The sequence below is a fragment of the Pseudochaenichthys georgianus genome, chromosome 14 (genome assembly GCF_902827115.2).
Source record: "Pseudochaenichthys georgianus chromosome 14, fPseGeo1.2, whole genome shotgun sequence".
Lineage (NCBI taxonomy): Eukaryota > Metazoa > Chordata > Actinopteri > Perciformes > Channichthyidae > Pseudochaenichthys > Pseudochaenichthys georgianus.
The window spans coordinates 37,370,563-37,392,098 of record NC_047516.1 but is presented as its reverse complement, the minus strand read 5'-3'; the positions used below and the strand labels follow the sequence as shown (position 1 = coordinate 37,392,098).

At 47.1% G+C, this 21,536-nt stretch overlaps 1 protein-coding gene across 1 annotated transcript in view; it reads right to left on the bottom strand.

Annotated features, from left to right (window-relative positions):
- Positions 1 to 21,536, bottom strand: part of robo3 (roundabout, axon guidance receptor, homolog 3 (Drosophila)) — a 174,718-nt gene that overhangs the window by 40,161 nt on the left and 113,021 nt on the right. Inside the window, exons 7-13 of the mRNA XM_071205372.1 lie at positions 18,780 to 18,904; positions 16,288 to 16,459; positions 14,639 to 14,844; positions 6,765 to 6,846; positions 5,622 to 5,790; positions 337 to 503; positions 138 to 259 (exon numbers count right to left, since the gene is read on the bottom strand). Coding sequence (XP_071061473.1) covers positions 138 to 259; positions 337 to 503; positions 5,622 to 5,790; positions 6,765 to 6,846; positions 14,639 to 14,844; positions 16,288 to 16,459; positions 18,780 to 18,904 — 1,043 coding nt within the window. The remainder of the gene's footprint in view (positions 1 to 137; positions 260 to 336; positions 504 to 5,621; positions 5,791 to 6,764; positions 6,847 to 14,638; positions 14,845 to 16,287; positions 16,460 to 18,779; positions 18,905 to 21,536) is intronic.

The window sequence follows — 21,536 nt, the reverse complement described above, 5'->3', positions numbered from 1 at the left end:
GATAATAGAAAGTGATAAACTAGGTGAAAGGTCTGGGCACATGTCAAATATAATCCTCAACAGGAGAAATGGGTCAAATGTGTCCATTCTGAACCTCCAAAGCGTCCTTCCTTAAAATAAAACAAAGAGCCACTCACGGTCCAGGACACTCTGATGGAGGACGTTGTCAGGGTCACGGGCTCCTGCAGCTGGATGGCCACCTCCCCCAGCTCCCTCTGCACCTGCCTGTGGTCCACGCCCTGCCCAGTGGGACTCACATCTGTGGAAACACTCATGTTCACTCCTCTGCTGCAGTTCTCTGTGTGAGTCATGTTCTACCTGAGAGTGCAGCCGGACCTTGGGTCCTGACGGGCTCAGAGATGGGGCTGGGGTCGCTCAGGCCGTAGGCGTTCACGGCTCGCACGATGAACAGGTAGATGGTGTTGGGGAGGAGGCCGGTGATGGTGTGTGTTTCCATCTTCACCATGTCGGCTACAGTCTGCCAGGTGCTGCCTGCTGATTGGCTGAGGAGGAAGAGAAGAAACAACTGAGGATCAGTTTGGGATCTTTACCGACCAGCTGCTCGCCGTTACAATAAAGTCTCCTGCGCATCCAAATGTTTCCTGAGCAAAACTCATGTCTCTCAATTCACTGGAGAGTTGAAGCACCTAACATAATTACTTATTTTACCTTCCTTACAGAATAACAAAAATATACTTAAAAGGTACATTTTTAATGGAAATAACTTGTTGTTAATTTTGCTCAAACTGTGACTATATCCTGACAGTAGTGCATGGAACAGATAATCTACTCCCAATGGTATTAGCAATATTCCAGCACCAACAATCAGAACGTTTCTTCTCTGCTGTGATTGGCAGTTTTCCATCAAGCAAGCTGAAGGTATCAACTGATTTCTAAAGTAGGCTAGACATGTGACTATTATACTTAATATAACAAACGACAAAAGCTGGTTGAGGTGAAGTGCAATATTTGCCTTAAATGTAAAGAATTAGAAATACTCAAGTAAGATACATTTACATGAAATGTGTACCTAAAGTCTGAGTCTGCTATTCTGGAGAAACATGTTGATATTTGAACTCAAAACCCAAACTAACACATGCCTCCTTTCACTTCAGATCGTAAGCATGTGTTGGATCTACATCTCGTGCCCTCCCACCTCTCTCCTCCTCATCCATGCGTCCTCTCCCCTGTCCTAGCTGGGAGAGGTTTGTGTGGATCGATCTGAGACATCGCTCCCCATTTACAGAGACAGAACTGTGTGTGAGCGCTGGCGTCTTTGCAGGGCCCCCAGAACAGAGAGCTCGTGGACCGTATGAAATATTTGGAAAAAAAGGTTTCCTGGATTACTGTCGATGACTCCCCCAGTACTTAACTTGGACATGTTAATGTAGACTTCCTCTAATAGGATGTGGGCAAAGTCACTCAGAACCAACACGTGTGTGCTCACGAGAAGATCTGCGAGTAATACAATGTGCGGTCCTGTTGAATAATGTAACGAGGCCCGTTAGGAGGAACAGCTGCCAGTAGGAATAAGGGCATGTTCTCAGCCTGGTGGCACTCCCCAGGTGCTTTCCCCCCACACCCTTCAACCCCTTCCCCAGTCCCTTCCCTTTTCGCTGTGAATTGATTGTCACCTTGGCAGAGCGGCAGTCACAGATGCCTCTTCAACCATTTGTTTGACACATTTAGATTTTCCCCAAGGGTACTGTGCAGGTTCCTGCTGAACTAGCGCTGTGCTAAACTGCACGATTAGACCAAAGAAGGAAACCACTAGAATGAATAATACTGCGTGTGTGTGTGTGTGTGTGTGTGTGTGTGTGTGTGTGTGTGTGTGTGTGTGTGTGTGTGTGTGTGTGTGTGTGTGTGTGTGTGTGTGTGTGTGTGTGTGTGTGTGTGTGTGTGTGTGTGTGTGTGTGTGTGTGTGTGTGTGTGTGCAGGCTAGATTCAAGGTTACTCTGTGGAGGAGATGCTCAGAGGGAGTTCACAAACAAGGCCGTGGCCTACTGGGAGAATAGAAGTCTGTCTTGGTACTTCAAATAAACACACACACACACACACACACACACACACACACACACACACACACACACACACACACACACACACACACACACACACACACACACACACACACACACACACACAGCACCTCAGGATAGGAGATGTTATTGCTGCCTTCCCAGCGGAGCCCTCAGCTGCTTGCCACAGACTCAGTCTGTTACCTGGGAACGCTCGGCCGGTGGACGATCTGATTAAGCTCTGCCGGTGTTCCTCTCTTGATCAAATTATCAACAAGGACACATTTCCCCAAACCGCTGCCTTTCTATATCTGGAGGCCTCCTCCCCGCTAAGATACATCTAATAACATAACCAACACAGTCTCACTCCCTGATCCAGTAGCGACGCTTGGTCAGGGTCCCGTGGCGTGCAGTTGTGACGCACCGAGTCTCCTTCAGCTTCATAAACGGACGCAAAGAGCTTTCAACTGAGTGCAATGTATTCCTATAGGCGGGTTTTGACGCTCAGGGCAGCACCGCATCGGTCCATAAAGGCTTCTCAATTCTCTAATTTCCCCTCCTCGACTCCTCGACTCCTCGAATCCTCCGGTAGTGACCCGGAAATGGATTTCAGCGCGCCATGTTGAAGGACATTTCTCTTAATGCACATTGAGGACCGAGCATCGAGGAGACTCTGGAGGAGCTATAACCGAAGATACACTGATGGGTCCTCCACGGTCCTCCACGGTCCTCCGCGGATGCATTTCCGGGAACAGAGATGTTTCAAAGAGGCGTGACGCACGGCCGGACTTATCTCAGCCAATGACAGCTCTGCATGCATCCCCTGGATATTATTTTATTAACTGCTCTCATCGCGACGCGATGTTTACAGAAAAGAAAGCAGAAAGCAGAGCAGTGTGTATAATATATATCACTCAGTACGAAAAAACACTATAGTATTACTATTAAGATTATTATAGAAATACCACAAAAAACTGCTATAGTATTTCTATGGTGTTTTGGGACACACTAGAATTACTTTAGTAATACTATAGAGTTGGCTATGTGATGTTATAGTGAAGTTAGTTACACTATAGTGTTTCCTGAAGTATTTCTATGGTTTTTCGGCCACTATAGGAAATTACTATAGCTATACTATTGAGTTTTATGTAGTATCACTATAGTGCTTTCTATATTATTTCTATGGTTTTTTGGAACACACTATAGAAAATTACTAATTAGCTTTAATAATGATGTATGCATCCCTGTAGTAAGTATGGTATCAACAAATACAAGTTAGCAAGCAGAGCAGTTTCAATTTGAAAGATAGGGACTTTATTAACAAAATAAAATACATTGTTCACAGAATATGAATACGAATAACTTAAATGTAAAAAATTGACAAGAACAATTTCAGGCCCGAAACAGAAATGGTTGGGTCATGAAATGAAGGGGAAACGTGTCCCAACCCCTATATATATAAACACATGCCCATGCCTCTCTACCAAGTCAGAGATGCACACTTTGACAAGTTTGAGGTCTTCTTTTAAATACATGTAAGAAAAAAGCTTTGGGGTATATACAGATAAATATTAAGCCTGACAAAGTACTTAACGTTTAATAATATTGCATGGTTTGTTTTGGGACTTAACAATCAACTTTCCTGCAATGTTAACTATGTTGAAGCACTTATTTTAACCGATATTTATTATTCTATCTACATCCATCTTCTAAGACAGGGGTGTCAAACTCAATTTCATCACGGGCCACATTAACATTATGGTTGCACTCAAAGGGCCGGTTGTAACTATAAATATACATATATAAATATATAATATATATCATGTATTATATTACATTATTGACTCTGAATTTGATTATTATCGGATAGGATAATAACTTAGTAATTAACTACGTCTGAAAGTAGAAGTCCAGGGCAAATAATTGTGAGTCTCTTCAGTGCGCATGTCACAAAACGAGATGCATTGTGGGACATGTAGTTTATGGGCAACCTGCTTCTGTAAAGTGGCATGTAACCATATAATAAACATATTATATTCTTTGCAAGCTCTTGCGGGCCACATGAAATGAAGTCGCGGGCCAGATTTGGCCCCCGGGCCTTGAGTTTGACACCCCTGTTCTAAGAGTATAATTAATATGTATATGAATTATACTCTTAGAAGATGTATGTAGATAGAATAAGAAATGTGCAGAATATGACAGTTTAATGGTGGAGGTACACACATATTGATTGATCTCTTGTTGAGGAACCTGTTTCATTCACTGCATAACTACACCATAGTTGTGTATATGATATGTCAATAAACGTTAGAAAATCTTGAAAGGGATGTGCAAAATAGCAATTATATACAGTTTGTAATTAACTATTAGTAGAGAATAACGAGTAATTAATATACTTTATAGAGATCTGCAGATACATGTTTAGTCTTCTCAAGCACCAACTATCAAATATCTCTCCTGATTGTTGGCACTTGACAATCACCTTCTCTGAATTTTACTCAGGTGTAACTAAAGTCTGATTTAAGGGTTGTTTATATTTCACATCATTAATCAGAATCTGAAAAGTAACTAAACTAAATGTAGTGGAGTAAAAATACCAGGTTAACCTTAAAAGAAAGTCGGTGGACACGTTCGAGTCCTGTTTTGAATAGTGTGCCGTCGATGGGCTTCATTCCGTTTCAAAGTGCTGTTTGACGCTCGGCGTAACCTTGGCGCACTGCCACGCCAACATCCAATCACAGAGCTTGAGGACTTATCACAGGGTTTGTCAAGCAAAGCACAATTGTAATAATTGTACACAATTTAAACCAATCAATGTTGTGTAATTAACAAGGATAATCTGGTGCTTTTGAGTTGATGAGTAGAGCAGATATCACAGTAAGGAGAATGCTAATTTCTGGGTGTAAAATTCTCCATTATCCAATGGGAATGGACGCTCACATTGCCTTTAACTGCCGCCCACATGGACGGATGCGGTGCTTCCCTGAGCGTCAAATACCGCCGCCGATGGGAATACGTTGAAATCAGTTGAAAGCTCTTTGCGTCCGTATATGAAGCTGAAGGAGCCTCGGCGCGTCACAACGGCACGCCAAAGGAACCTGACCAAGCGTCGCTATTGGACTATCAGGGAGTGAGACACATCTTAATCAACCCAAGGTGCACTTCCTGTCCCTGAAGTCCCTGCTGAGGCGCTCTCAGGCCCGGAGTGGAAATGACTCATCCCTGTGAGCTGTGGCTTTGCCCTGACGTGTGGTGGTGCCATCTATACCTCACGAGTTGTTGCACTGCTTGTTCATTTGATCCGTTTAACTTAAAGTTTGGAGTCTTCTTTTCAAGGTCTAATATTAATACATTGAAAACATTTTGTCTGGTGGCAACTGACAAGAATGATCACATTTTAAGATATTGAATACAAGGAGCCTTGGCTGCTTTAAAAGAATGTTTATTGAAGGATTTGCAGGATTAGCCTTCTTGCCAGGCAGTCAAGGGTCTCTGACTCAAAAGTCTGGATGGTCGTTGAGACAAACAGATGTAAGGGAAAGTGTGTGTCCATGTGTGTGTTGACACCTGCCTTTTATGCAACTCAGATCGGGGTAAGCTCACCTGAAGGCCTCGATGATGTAGGAGGTGACGGCGGCCCCTCCCTCGTGGGCGTTGGGTTGCCAGGTCAGAGACACACTGTTCTTGGACACGTCTGTGACCATGGGTTTGTGGGGGGGGCCCGGCAGCTGGAAGGGTTCTGAGGCCTGAGCCACTGAGGGGTCTGCACTCTCTGATGGGGAGGAGCGGGGATGAAGATGGAGGGAGGTGGAGAAGAAAGAGAAGAAGAGCGATGAGGGTGGACTCACATCTGATTATAACTGCAACACCCGCCGTAACCAGGCCTGGAGAGCGTCTTCTGAGTGATGCGCTCATGTGGGCTGAACATCTGCATCAGCGTGCTTCCTCACTTCTAACAGACTTCGCTTTTGGATCTTAATTAAGGCAGATACAAGTCCAAACAAGGTTCAGAGTCACAAGAGCAGCTTGTTAATACAGTCTGTATTTCAAGCCACTAATTACGTCTTCAAATATTTTCAAGTGGCCGACAATATCTCACAATAAGGTCCTGAATGAGGGCAACATGTTTTGATTGCATGTTTCTAAACAACGTTTTTAACGACCTTGCTCTTTACTCGATTCTGATTCGTCGAATAAATAAATTCATCATTTGGCACAAAATATTGATTAAAATAGATGTTATTGATTAAAACGTATATGTTTTATTATTATAATAATAAACCTGTTTATTTCACATAATGGATAATTACAGAGTCAACAGGAACCTTGTTATGTTTTGTAAAACATGTGAAATGACTTCTCTGTGTGGACATGTTCCTGCGGTCACATCACAACTACTAACTCATGATTCCATTGCTCATAATAAAACAGGAAAGTGTTTCAGAACATTTTCCAACATTAGCCAAAATAATGATAGTGCAATACTAGGAGAGATTATTTTGGAATATAAAAATAAAGACAATAATTCCTAAGAGCAACATGACGTCTCTCAAGTGTTGGGATGTCATGCTTTTCTCTGTTTTATGCAAACATTAAAACGACATATCTGCAGCATACCCTATGATGAAAATGTGGCGCCAGCTTTCAGCAGTATAACGAGTTAAACTAGGAAATGTTCCGTCTCTGCGTTCCTCACCTCATGCAGCCGCCATTTGCATGTATTTAAATCACACAGAGACAATTTACCTTTCACAGTGAGCACTCCACTCCAACTCGTCTCTCCACTGGAGCTGGAAGCCAGGCAGGTGTACACCCCAGAGTCCGTCTCCTGGCAACAGTACAACGTGTATCATTAGTTTAGTGTGTGTGTGTGTGTGTGTGTGTGTGTGTGTGTGTGTGTGTGTGTGTGTGTGTGTGTGTGTGTGTGTGTGTGTGTGTGTGTGTGTGTGTGTGTGTGTGTGTGTGTGTGTGTGTGTGTGTGTGTGTGTGTGTGTGTGTGTGTGTGTGTGTGTGTGTGTGTGTGTGTGCGTGTGTGTGTGTGTGTGTGTGTGTGAGCCCTTGATACTATGTTAATGTGCCCATTAGCAGTGATTGAGACTGAATGTCATATCTCTCAGAGCAGAGTGTGTGTACGGTGAGGGAAGTTGGCGGAGCAGAGCCAGGTGACTTCTCACGCTTTCACATCAAAGTCAAAGTGGCTCTTCAGTATCAGCATAGAGCAGATCGTAGCTCTGATGTATGCCAATATCTGTAGAAATGCATCTATAAAATATAAGTAATCACCTTCGGTCTTTCTGAATGTTTCATTATGATACAAAGTAAGTCAGAAGGATGCGTGCTTTGAGGTGAGAACCTTCCCAACCTGCAGGCATGGACATCACAGGCTGAATCCCTGAGTGGCAGTAAAACAGCTCCTCTCAGGAACCCAACAGTTCGTTGCACATGCATATTCACTCTCATTAAGCATACCTTATCATCTGTTTTCATCAACAGCTTTTACATTGGACATTTTGTCAATTGCAGTTGTTTCGTTGTGTATCATGAATGCTAAACTCTCAACGGACCAGTTAGAAGTGAAAGCTGAAGTCAAGCTGGTGGCTTTTACGTCCCTCGTCTAATTCCTACACGGCACAGGAGGAGAGCTGAAGGCAGGATCAAAGGACAGCGTTTTAATGAGCGGCTCGAGGTCTAGGAGCGTCTGAGGCGCCACTCTTTCTGCTGCGCGGCTACTTAGCATGCTGGACAGGCTATGAGCAGATGTGATTAAGAGGTGTGTGATAGATGTGCCTGTGTGTGTGCACATGTGAATGCTAGCTCTCAAAGGTTTGGGGAGGCAAGCCAGAAGCTAGACGGGCTGTGAAAGTGCGGAGGGAGCTGCTGGGGTCTCCACACGGGGGAATGTGACACTGAGGGGCAACAACTCGGCTTCACTGGCGCATTTCTCTGTTTCCTGTCCTTCCTTACTTACTCTTTTGTTCTTTCTTACTTTTCTTTCATGGTTAATTTAAGATGTGGAATGGTCCGTACATTTCAAAGGGCATGAGAAGACAAAGGCCACCAGGAGATTGTGAAGTGCTTTGCAGTCTAATTACTACAGGTGTGAAAACCAACTGTAGCACCAAAGAAAGGACTCTTAAGGCCCTGACACACCAAGCAGTCACCAGAGGACTAGCCGACGCTGAAGTCGGCTGTTGCCTGGCCGTGTTCTCCTGCGTTTTGGCCATGTGTCGCACGGGAACACACCGCACCGACTTCAGTGCGTGAGTGGCAATAACTCTCCTTACCAGCAGGCGGCGGTAGTGTGTATTCGTCATTCAAAAGAGGCAACAACCGGAAGACAGAGAAGGAGAAGAGTATCTTTTCTCCGTAATATCATACAGAGCTGGCCTCTCCTGGATCAAGGTGATGAGCAGGTCTTCGTTTGCATCATTCCAGATCGCCATGATGAGATGAAAATGAATAGCAGTCTGTGTGTGCCTTCTTAAATCGTTCACTTCCGCTTCGCTTCTCATGCACTGATTTGCTAGCTGAACAGCCAATCAGTGAGTGATTATTTGGTCCGACTGCCAGACCCGATGCATGGCCGATTCAACATGTTGAATCGGCCATGCATCGGGTCTGGCAGTCCAAATAAGGCGTGTCACGGTCGACGGTGCGGGACACACCAACCTGACTACGGCGCCGCGAATGCCCGACAGCCTCTGACGGCCTCTGACTCCCAAAATCGGGTTGGTGTGTCAGGGCCTTTAAAGCTTACCATGGGTTGTCTGCTTTTTTCTTGGGATGGGAATGTTTTAATTGAGCGGGTTCAAAAACACTACGACACCATGCGAGCAAAGTGGGTGCAGATGCTACCAGGGACATGCTAATGCTAATACCTGGTAACATCGCAACAGCAAATACAATCAAATGATAAAAACAGCTGTGCAATGGTTTTGTGTCTTGATACACCTCCATCTGTCACCAAAGCATGTCTGTCAACACAGCGCTGATGTCAGTCTGTTGCCAAGAGTAGCGGCAACACACGTAGCAAGCGAGATACATCAAAACAGCTCCTTACATGTTGGGTTGGCTGAGAAACCTTATGTACACATTACAGTGTTCAGTGTCTCCTGCCTGCAGCACCTCTGTTCACCCTCTGTCTGAAACCAGAGCCCAGTCTGCTCTGACTGGTTAGCTGGCCAGCTCTGTTGTGATAGGTCAACCGCTTAACGATTTCCCACCCCTTAGCTTATTACGTACAATGTGTTGGAGCGCTAGCCAATAGAAGTGCGAGTGGTACAAAGCGATGTCACTATGATCAGGAAGTAAACACACAAGCCTACAACACACTACAGGGAACTGGGTTTACAGAGCATGCCCACTACTGAGTGCCCTTATGCACCCAAACAGATAGCAGTGAAGAAGAACAACACGGCAGGAGGTTTCCAACATTCACACATTAAGGCTTTGTGAGGTCTGGAATGCACTCAGATGTCCTCAGGTCTCGTTCACTGCGACTGGGTGTGAAACTGAAGCATATTTGCTTACAATATAAACTGTAAAAAGATTGTAAAACTCGTTGAATGATAAATCGAGCTCCATTTCCAGAACATTGTGAAGGCAAAGAGACGGGCAGTATGCAATGTTAACTGCACCTGCGAGGACAGCTGGCTCTCTAATAGATCCTCTGTGACACTGTGTGTGTGTGTGTGTGTGTGTGTGTGTGTGTGTGTGTGTGTGTGTGTGTGTGTGTGTGTGTGTGTGTGTGTGTGTGTGTGGTGTGTGGTGTGTGTGTGTGTGTGTGTGTGTGTGTGTGTGGCAGTATACTGTAGGTGTGTGTGGGAGTGTGTGTGTGTGTGTGTGTGTGTGTTGTGTGTGGTGTGTGTGTGTGTGTGTGTGTGTGTGTGTGTGCGTGCGTGTGTGTGTGCGTGCGTGTGTGTGTGTCCGTGCGTGTGTGTGTGCGCGTGTGACAGTATAATGTAGGTGTGTGTGTGTGCGCGTGCGTGTGTGTGCGTGCGTGTGTGTGTGTGGCAGTATACTGTAGGTGTGTGTGTGTGTGTGAGTGTGTGTGTGTGCATGTGCGTGTGTGTGCGTGTGGCAGTATACTGTAGGTGTGTGTGTGTGTGTGTGTGTGTGTGTGTGTCAGTATACTGTAGGTGTGTGTGTGTGTGTGTGTGTGTGTGTGTGTGTGTGTGTGTGTGTGTGTGTGTGTGTGTGTTGTGTGTGTGTGTGTGGTGTGGTGGTGTGTGTGTGTGTGTTGGATGTGAGTTGTGCGTGTGTGTGTGTGTGTGTTGTGTGTGTGTGTTTGTGTGTGTGGCAGTATACTGTGTGTGTGTGTGTGTGTGTGTGTGTGTGTGTGTGTGTGTGTGTGGGTGTGTGTGTGGTGTGTGTGTGTGTGTGTTGTGTGTGATGTGTGTGGTGTGTGTGGTGGGTGGGACGTGTGCGTGTGTGTGTGTGTGTGTGTGTGTGTGTGTGTGTGGTGTGTGTGTGTGTGTGTGTGTGTGTGTGGTGTGTGGGTGTGTTGGGGAGTGTGTGCGTGTGTGTGTGTGTGTGTGTGTGTGTGTGTGTGTGGCAGTATACTGTAGGTGTGTGTGTGTGTGTGTGTGTGTGTGTGTGTGTGTGTGTGTGTGTGTGTGTGCGTGTGCATGTGTGTGTGGCAGTATACTGTAGGTGTGTGCGTGTGTGTGTGTGTGTGTGTGTGTGTGTGTGTGTGTGTGTGTGTGTGTGTGTGTGTGTGTGTGTGTGTGTGTGTGTGTGTGTGTGTGTGTGTGTGTGTGTGCGCGTGTGGCAGTATACTGTAGGTGTGTGGGGGAGTGTGTGTGTGTGTGTGTGTGTGTGTGTGTGTGTGTGTGTGTGCGCGTGTGGCAGTATACTGTAGGTGTGTGTGGGAGTGTGTGTGTGTGTGTGTGTGTGTGTGTGTGTGTGTGTGTGTGTGTGTGTGTGTGTGTGTGTGTGTGTGTGTGTGCGCGAGTGGCAGTATACTGTGTGTGGGAGTGTTAGGTAGACCCTCAGCTCGTCTCTCATGTGTTCTGCTGCAGAGCTGCAGCTCTCTAGAGTATTCATTCACATGCAGGCCGATCCACCAGAACACAATCAGCCTTCCCTTATTCCCTTATTCTGCCCACGCTGCCCATGTGACTCCCAGTGAACACCTGATGCATTATGCAGAGGATGTGCGATCCTGACCAATGCCTCGCTGAGCGCTGAGCGAGTTCACGTGCACGTCTGGGCCCTCATCAGTAACGCTGACAGAGGAATTACTCAGGCCTAAGTGGCTTGTCAGAGCGTGCTGCAGGCGGGGACAGGTGACTCTCTCCGGCCCCTCCTCTCATTCTATAGGCTCTGACCTTTGGTTGACCTGTGGGGCCTTTGTGTGAGGGGTACAAAGCGGGTCCCCAGATGGTGGCGTTTGATCGGTAGATGGGGAATCAGCTCAGAGGGCGGGTGGGGTAAACAGCCGGGACACCTGACTATTAATCAAGGCCGACACAACATGGAGGAGGGAGGGAGAGAGGAGAGCAGGGGGGAGAGAGGAGAGCAGGGGGGAGAGAGGAGAGCAGGGGGGAGAGAGGAGAGCAGGGGGGAGAGAGGAGAGCAGGGGGGAGAGAGGAGAGCAGGGGGGGAGAGAGGAGAGCAGGGGGAGAGAGGAGAGCAGGGGGGAGAGAGGAGAGGAGCAGGGGAGAGAGGAGGGAGAGGAGCAGGGGGAGAGAGGAGAGCAGGGGGAGAGAGAGGAGGAGAGCAGGGTAGAGAGAGAGGAGAGCAGGGGGAGAGAGGAGAGCAGGGGGAGAGAGGAGAGCAGGGGGAGAGAGGGAGAGAGGCGGAGAGGGGAGAGAGGAGAACCGGGGGAGAGAGGAGAACCAGAGGGGAGAGAGGAGAGCAGGGGAGAGGAGAGAGGAGAACCGGGGGAGAGAGGAGAGAAGGGGGAGGAGAGAGGAGAACCGGGAGAGAGAGGAGAACCGGGGGAGAGAGGAGAACCAGGGGGGGAGAGAGGAGAACCGGGGGAGAGAGGAGGAGAACCGGGGGAGAGAGGAGAGCAGGGGGGGAGAGGAGAGCAGGGGGAGAGAGGAGAGCAGGGGAGAGAGAGAGAGGGGAGAGAGGAGAGCAGGGGGAGAGAGGAGAGCAGGGGGGGAGAGAGGAGAGCAGGGGGAGAGAGGAGAGCAGGGGGGGAGAGAGGAGAGCAGGGGGAGAGAGGAGAGCAGGGGGGCTCCACATTAAATGGAACATGACTTATTCGTCATGGATTGATGGTATCTCTGACATCACTCTACCCCTGTGCCGGTCAGACAGCTGAGCTCTGAGAGCAGGTCCACCACCTGCTGAGCACCTGCTGAGCAGGTCCAGTACCTGCTGAGCAGGTGCTGAGCAGGTCCAGTACCTGCTGAGCAGGTGCTGAGCAGGTACTGGACCTGCTGAGCAGGTGCTGAGCAGGACACCAGCCGTCTGCACGATGGGCACAGAAGGCGGATCTCGATGTCAGATCTGTGTTCGACGCAGAAGGAAATGTGATTACAGACACGTGTCCAATGGGATTTCAACACATGGACTCCATTTCCTCCTCCAACCTGATTAGCACCATGATGCTGTTGTCCACACAGTCCTCCTCACACTGCTCAGGCTGGGCCCCGGCCCCCCAAGAGAGGAGAGCAGGGGGGAGAGAGGAGAGCAGCCCCCCCCCCCCAAGAGCTCATTGTTGCACTTGCCATACCCCCACACTCTAGACCCACATGAAGAAGTTAGCAGAACGGCAGCACAAACCTCACACACTTCCCGTCTGTCCAGGGCGTCTTGGCAGTGAGGGGTGTGTGTGTGTGTGTGTGGTGTGTGTGTGTGTGTGTGTGTGTGTGTGTGTGTGTGTGTGTGTGTGTGTGTGTGTGTGTGTGTGTGTGTGTGTGTGTGTGTGTGTGTGTGTGTGTGTGTGTGTGTGTCTGGCAGAGATCCCAGGGTAATGGCATCTCTTCGGTGCCAGGGCACAAGGAACAAACGCACCATCTGTGCCCCTCCAGGCGCCCTGATGAGATCTCCTGATTCATATTGATCACATCAGGGTTAGTGTGTTGTATGAATGCTGTGTTCCTGCGACTGGGCTAGAAGGAGACTTTGTGTTCCACACCCGTTCTGCGTGAACGTGTTCAGAGCAGAGCTAACGTTATGCCGTTTTAAACGTGTCTGAATCAAACATATTGGTGAGTGAATGAAAGGTACTTTACGTTGCATCCACTATGATAAGATAATGACGGTCGTATGACAGAACACGAAGTCGTGCTTTTCAAGGACGCTTCCAGTGTTTTACTTTTTGTATTTTGTATTTCTGGCATCAGTTGAACACAAGTTAAGAGCTGGCATCTCGACCTCCTGGATGTTTCGACTGTCCGCCTTTGTTTCTCTCTCTCGCAGATGCGTTCTTCTCGATGTCGCCACGTTGGGAGATCTCAGCAGTTAACTCATTATGTACAATATTAAAGAGGCTCATTACGCTTGTGTGGGTCCCCCCCCCCCTGTAGTGTTCTATAGGCTTCTGCACATGGACAGCAAAGGCTACAATCCCTGAGTCCCCTCCAGTGGAGTTTCTGTGTCATGCTCACGTGCTAAGTCCTACTCACACAGCTCATGGTAGACGCAGAGAGATGGTGAAGCTGGGGGACTCCATTCCTTTTAAAGGGTGCAACCTCTAACCGCCGACAAGCCACTGAATAGCACAGAACAACTCAAATAAATTCTTCCTGTTGTGATCTAATCTCTGAAATCCAAAGCCACACATACTAATGGTGTTATGTGTGCTATAAAGCAATACGATCAAACCCTGAGGCCGTGTGCACTGTGAAGCATCTGATCAAGCAGAGCCACAGTCTGCAGAGACCTTCAGGAGAGAGTTGGACGACTTCAAATGAGTTCCAAAGCAAACACTTCCAAGACGGTGCATTCACTGTCAGCTCACTCCCTTTATTCCTACATGACATGAATGCAGCATAAAGAGTTCTCCAGGCGCCTGTCTCCCCGTCCTCCCCCCTCTCTCTCGGCCTCCCGCTCCTGCCTCTCCCTCGTTCAGGCAGTCCTCACGACCACTGATGTATCGAGGATTTAATTACAAGTCTCAGCGATCGTTAATCATTAAGAACCACAATCGATGAGTGTACGTGTGCGCGTCCTCTCGCCTGGCAGCGGGGCGGTGAGCTCAGGTGCGGCTTCGCTCCCAGGAGGGGGTTCTGTGCAGCATGGGCTCATTAGCACGGAGCAAGACGATGCTAACGACTGCTAATGGCCCCGCGCGCTCATTATCATGGTGATCACGCCTCGCAGATGTGTTTTCGCTGCATTCTCCTCCTCTCGTGGAAACTCATCATCTGAGCCAACGGTAAACACGTCCTCCATGGAAGTGCTCCGGACTTTCCCTGTAATTGAAACGTGTCTTTTATCACGTATCATGTTGATCTGGCAGGAACGGCATCATGTTTGATATGCAAATACTCAGAGATGAATCCATCTGAACGAGTAACGGTGATGTGATGGAATGACATGTGATACATATGAGTTGAAGGTCGCCACAGAAAGGACAGTGTTGTCAGTGTTTCGTTAGTCTGGGGTTACATTCAGAAAGAACCCACGTGCGGTTTGAATGCTTGTGGGTTCTGTCCGTGTACCTGCAGGTTTGTGATCTGGAAGGTGCCGTTCTCCATCAGGCTGATGCGCCCGTCGTTACCCAGGATCCTCTGGCCGTCTTTCTCCCATTGGATGCTGGGCATGGGGTTGCCCATGATGTGGCAGTGCAGCTGGGCGGAGGAGCCGGGGGCTAAGGTGTGGTTAGCCGGTCCCTGGCGGATGATGGGGGGGACCCGGTCTGAAGGGGCTGCGGGGGCGAGAACCAAGTGTGTTAGTTTGACACAGAGCCATAACTGAAGTCCTCTGGTGTCATCAGAGAAACCAGATAAGGCACCATGTGTGTTCCACACTGTGTGATGGGAGTGCTGTCTGGACTACACAGTATATATATTTACTGTATATACACTAAGATACACAGTTCATTACCCAAGTATAGAAAAGCCAATCATTTGATGATCATTAAGGACTTTCCCTTTAAATTAGTTTTTGTCAATCAAATACGTCCTGCTTATATCAAAGGAATGTCCAAAACAGGCAGGGTACTCAGAGAGAAGACTTTGCAGACGTTACAAGTTCTTTAGCTAATATTACGAAGCTGCAAACTGTTGATAGAGATGTTGGCCTAAACAAAATCCACAATAACATTTTTCAATTACTGTCATTTTCCCTTCATTACATTTTCTTAAAGCCATAAGTGCAATGAAGACATTAATGCGAGCACAGCTGCACCGCGCACTGGAACAGGATGTGTAATGCCCACTGAAGCACATCTCTATTGATGTGCAGATAGCATTGCTGCTGGTACAGCACTAACACATGGCCTATTCACAAAGGCCTGCTTTCACTGCTGTGCCTGCAGCCTTCCCAGACATCACAAAGACACTCGTGGACATATAAGGCTGCGTTCCATGTCTGTTTGACTGGAAGTCCAATTGTAAGTGTATACAGTGTGGTATGAATGAGTTATGCTTCATTTAGAACCATGCTCATTCAGAATGTGCATGGAGGTGAGGATGTTTGTAACTACAGGCTTTGTTTCCTCTCCTCCTAACAACAGAAGCCCTCTCCAGGCCATGACTGAGCAGAGATACACTTTACTTTCACTACTGTTTGACATTTGAGACATGGAGCAGACCCTCATCTGTATTCTGTGCTGCTTCCATGGGCTAACTGAAGCTAACTGAAGCTAACGGAAGCTAACTGAAGCTAACTGAAGCTAACTGTGAAACGTTTATACAGGAGTTAGAGCAGATAGAGCCGAACAAAACCCCTTCCCTCCCTGAGAGGGGGGCATGCAGGGGGGCAGCATATGTTGAGGGGCTATTTGCATATCAGTTGTCCCTTTTGATCACATCACATGCAGTAAGGACTTCTGCTGCTTGCTCATAAGATTGCCGTTTGAGATGGATTTGAAGGAAGGGTTTTTCTATTTATTTTGCTGCACACAAAAAACTTTGTTCATCAGGGGATGTTTTCAAACTTCTTCCTTTGGCTCAATAATCAATCATACATATTGCACTAGTCAAATGAGCTGCTGTAGCATATGCTAATTATGTAAATGTTTCTATTGATTCAAGTTTTGAAAGCAATTGTCAATAATGTCCATCTTGATGTGTCATTTAGCTCAGTACTGTGTGCGAAATCAATGCAACCAGAGGACAGAAGACCCCCCCCCCCCGCCTCCACTCACCACTCTCCACCTCCAGCAGGGCTTTGGTCAGGATGCTGCCGGCCACGCTGATGGCCTGGCAGATGTAGTATCCGGAGTCTTCCACCTGCACGTTACTGAGGGTGAGCTCTCCGCTCAGAGACACGGAGAAACGCCCGGACTGAGACGGCTCCTGGATGGGGAACAGCAAGATCTGCAAGAGAACATTCACAAGATTAGTGTTTGTTTTTTGGAAAATTGACTTCATTCATATAAATGTGATGTATATTCAAGTATTGACCATTGACTTGTGTTTACTCGTGGCATTCTAACATTAACGTACAGATATTACTTACTTACTTACACACACACACACACACACACACACACACACACACACACACACACACACACACACACACACACACACACACACACACACACACACACATACACACACACACACACACACACACACACACACACACACACACACACACACACACACACACACACACACACACACACACACACACACACACACACACACACACACACACACACACACAGACTGCTTGACATTTCAAGGCCTTTAGTAATAATATATGTCTATCTTTGTTTATTGGTCTATTTAACTGGAATAGTTAGTCCTTGGACACATGTTTCAAAGTCACCCTAAATAATAATTATAATGTAAAAAAAATGAACAAGACAATAAAATGATGACATCACTAAACAGAGGCAAATACAGGACATGCCATTTGAATACCAACGCACACAATCTTAACTTAGCGTGGTCTCTTTAATGTTTAGGGATACAATGCTTGTGCTAGCTTGTGTTTGGGTAGAAGACATTTGAAAATAAAGATGTGAATACATGGAGGATAGCTGTTGGCACTGTTTGAAGGTGTGTCGAGAAGGTGAACTACGGCCTGTCTTTCAAATGGCAGACTTTGAAACGTTATCTGTGTGCAAAATACTATGTGTGTCCTCAAACTCAGAAATCACTCGAATATGCACCCAAAATAAATGAAGACGGGAACAGTTACTAAGAGTGTAAAACTAAAAAGAATCAAGAAAGCAAAGGATGTGTTATATGTGTACATCTACTGTACATCAAGCTTTATTCAGTGCAGCACCAATAGTGTTGTGTTCCCGTCTTCATCCCTGATCTGCTCTTCTTTTCTTGTGCATGTCTTTTCTGGGTCTTTCACTCAAAGGCATGCAGCTATCATTCCACACATGCGGCCCACGTACTTCCTCTCCTCCTCTTCCTCCTGCTTCCTCCTCTTTATCTCTCTCCTCCACTCTTGTTCTCCCACACACATTCTGCAGGCTTCCAATAGCACCCCCTCCCCCCTCTAATCTGTACCTGGGAGCCATGCTACAGGCACCCCCGCACTCCCATCAGGCCTTTCAGTGCATTCCAACAGGCTGCACTGCTTATCACACACTCGCCTTTCTCACACTCATATCATACGCACGAACACACACACACACACACACACACACACACACACACACACACACACACACACACACACACACACACACACACACACACACACACACACACACACACACACTGTTTGGTGAGTAATACCCTGTGTGTATGAGTGTGTGGTTGTGTGTGTGTGAGTCACCCTGACACTGATATAAAAACGGATCATAGAGAAGAATATAAAAGTGAGCGAGATGCAGTCCTCTGCCAAGAGCGGGATGCGCTGAAAACCAGACTAAACTAGTGTCAGATCTGTACTGGCTACTGGTTTTATTAATGTGTATTAATATCATTGTTCTGTGTTGGTTTCACAATGATCTCATCCAGGCTTATCTGATTGGAAATACCTTCACACATCTTATGAAACAAGTGAATACTTTTGGACTTTTGATGAATATAAAGTCTTTTAGAAGTCACATACGTTTGCCATACTCTCAGGAATCAGAGTTTTTGAAGAACAATGCCGTTTCTATTTATGCCCATTGTTATGAATTCTTTGTCAGTGATGACTGATTGAACTGCACTCCAGAAGCTGAACACAAAGTGTCTCAATTCAAATATTATCATGATAGAAATATTGTGTGTATGATAACTGTTCATTCATTTGTCATCCCTTCACATTGCAGTGCAAAGGGAGCACCTCGCCTGCATTAAACATTTAGCTTTTAAAATCGATCTGAACTGGTTCTGAAATGCGTTGGTGTCCGATACTTGATATACTTCACATCAGAACCTGGAGGTGGGTACTTGGATATATTTGCAACCAGAGATACATCTAAAAGCGTAGGCTTGTGTCTAACGCTGGATGTGTGTGACACCAGATGTAATGTGATGTGTTTCCTGAAGCTTCATACGAGGGCGAGTGCCGTCGCTTGATCACGTTGGTGAAGTTAAAACCCCACGAGGGTTATTATGTACTACACTGTGAAAACACAGATGGAACACCTGAATCTAATCCATAAAGTAAAACATATAGTATAGACCTAGTATATCCCTGTGTTGTGGACTGTTCTGTGATGAGGAGGGGTCTCACCTGGCTGCCTTCTTTCTGCCAGAACACGGCTGGCGGAGGGTTTCCTTTGGTGCCGCAGAGGAAGGTTACGGTGCGACCTGGAGCTGTGATCTGGTCCCGGGGCCGAACTACAATCTGAGGGGGCACTGCAACACAGAGAACAGACAGAGATTACTATTAGGGTCAACTGAATACATGAGGATACAGCTTATTATTGAAACACTGCCCGTCACACACAAAGTGTGTTCTGGCTGTGACCGGTTTGTTTAAGGAAATGTAGCTTGAGAGTGAAAGATAATCAACACGGATACAAACAGGTACATTCTTTTGTAATTCCATCAAACCACCCTCCGGACAGAAACAAATATACTGCAATAAAACACTAACTACATTTTCACTTTCTCTTGTACTATAAAAGCAGTCCCGTTGGAGCGCTGTTGTTCCACTTCTGAGAGGGAGCGACTCAGAGATCAGAGGAACCAGGGACCAGACGTTCCTGGAGGTGCAACACAGAGGTCACACGCGGGCCAGGAAGTATGGGACCCTTGCAGGGCTGAATGCCATTTCTGAAACATTTACTGTAATGCTCTAAGTTTAAAAAAGTTCTATCTCTCCGAACTAGTTTTACATATTTGAAAACATATAGCAAGTTAAAGACACGTGTGAAGATGAGCTGCTAACGGCACAAGATAACAAGAGACAGACGGAGCACTGACGAGGGGACACGACTGGCAAGAGACACCCAGTTGCATGTGGACATTGTTACATCATGGATATGTTTTTAACATAATAAGTCAACAAGCAACACTCAGCGCGTCCAATCTGGAGCTCTGAAGAAACACAAACTATTTGGCGTCAGAAGGCTGTCTCTGGAGGCTGTCTCTGGAGGCTGTCTCTGGAGGCTGCGGCTCCTCTCCTCCAGATCCTCTGTGACCTCACTCTGCATGATGGTACCCACTGAGGACGCTCATGGTGAGGGTCCCCTTTATGACCCCAGGCAGCAGCCAATCAGATGTCTTTGAGCATAGATAGAGGGCAGGAGGGGAGGTCAGTCACACACACACACACACACACACACACACACACACACACACACACACACACACACACACACACACACACACACACACACACACACACACACACACACACACACACACACACACACACACACACACACACCTTTGATTTTGATTGATTGTGGTGCAAGTGCCAGGCCTTCATCCACAGGGGGGGGGGGGTGCATAATGATGCCCCCCACCAGTCCTAATTGATTTCTCATCTTCCCAGCTGATCTCCGGCTGCTCTTTCATTCTCCGTCTCAATTAGCATTCAGAGAAACCAGAGAAGGAGAAAGTCAGAGAGGCGGAAGACCCTCCCACACTATACAACATGAACAGTAAGACACGACAGGTATGTTGTGTTGGGATCAAACATAGCTCTGGCTCAATGGATCCACCAGAAGCCATTATAGTTGAAAACGCTTGATTAGCTCAAAAGAGAGCCTTCTCGGCTGTGAGATGCACTGATCCTTAAAGGGGAACGCAGCAGGGGATCAGGACACACCGACAGAAGTCAAGTGTTCAATCAAGAAAGGCCAAAGCAGATGAGTGAGAAGGGTTGTTCTGAGATGTGACATGCTATAATCACCTGTATGTACAAAATACATGTTTTTATGTCCCAACACTTTGTAAGGTTGAAATACTTTAATATGCTATTTATGTCCCTTTTACTTAAATTGCTGACACTCATTTCTTTGGCATGGTTGTGTACCTATGTGTCTTTATTTTAATTGTCTTACCAACGTGTGTTTTTCTTTATTATTGCATGCCTTTTTGACTTGCACTCTTGCTGCACTAGCTTGGACTAATAAAGGCATTCTGCTTGTGAGACCTCGGGGCAGGGCGTGGTTTGAATCCCCGACTGCCCACTATCACCCTGCTTCCTGTAGTAGCTCGCAACAGATCAGGAACCAGCTTCCTTTCATGCCCTGCACACATTTGATTCCCTGTTATGGGAAGTGCGCCGCTTGAGACCGCTTCCACTGGCCCCCTCTACACAGCGGGGGGTGGGGGGGTGCTCCACGTGTCAGCCTCAGGATAATTCACAGCTAAGGGTCCCTGGGCCGAGATGGGCAGGGTCATGATCTGGGATCAAAGAGGCCGAAAGGTCAAACATGCCCCCCCCGCCCCGTTTCGGATGTGAACCACAGAGTGCATTATGGGACATTATGAAACCCCTGACTTCCTGGCTACCTCAAGGTTCTTCCTGTGTGATGCAAGTCCTGACAGGTGAAGGAACTGCAGTGCGTACACACGTCTTGTGTAATGCGACTCAAATGTGATAGAGAACCGACACTGTGCTGCTTGACAGACATGTCAACACCTGCACATGTTCCGTCACCAGACACAACGCCACGCTCTGACCCAAATACAGCCCGGAACATTCCGGATATTACAAAGCAGTGTCTGCTGCGCAGCCCTGTCTGGAGAAAAGCACTGTTTGATTTGAGGAGGCAGGCTGGCACACCGCCCGAGGCTGTAATAAATAATTAGCAATAATGGGTGCACTCGGCGCGACACTGAGCTTTAGATTTAGGGCAGGGGGAACATTAGCATCCTCACATGGAGGGGACAGGGAGACGGATCGTAGCAGGGCGTGACAACAATGGCTGCATGTCATTGATGCTATTTACTCATCATTTAATATTCTGGGCTGCGAGCTCTGCCCTTCGAACAGAGAGGAAGGCTGTCACTGCTCATCAAACACCTTCATGTT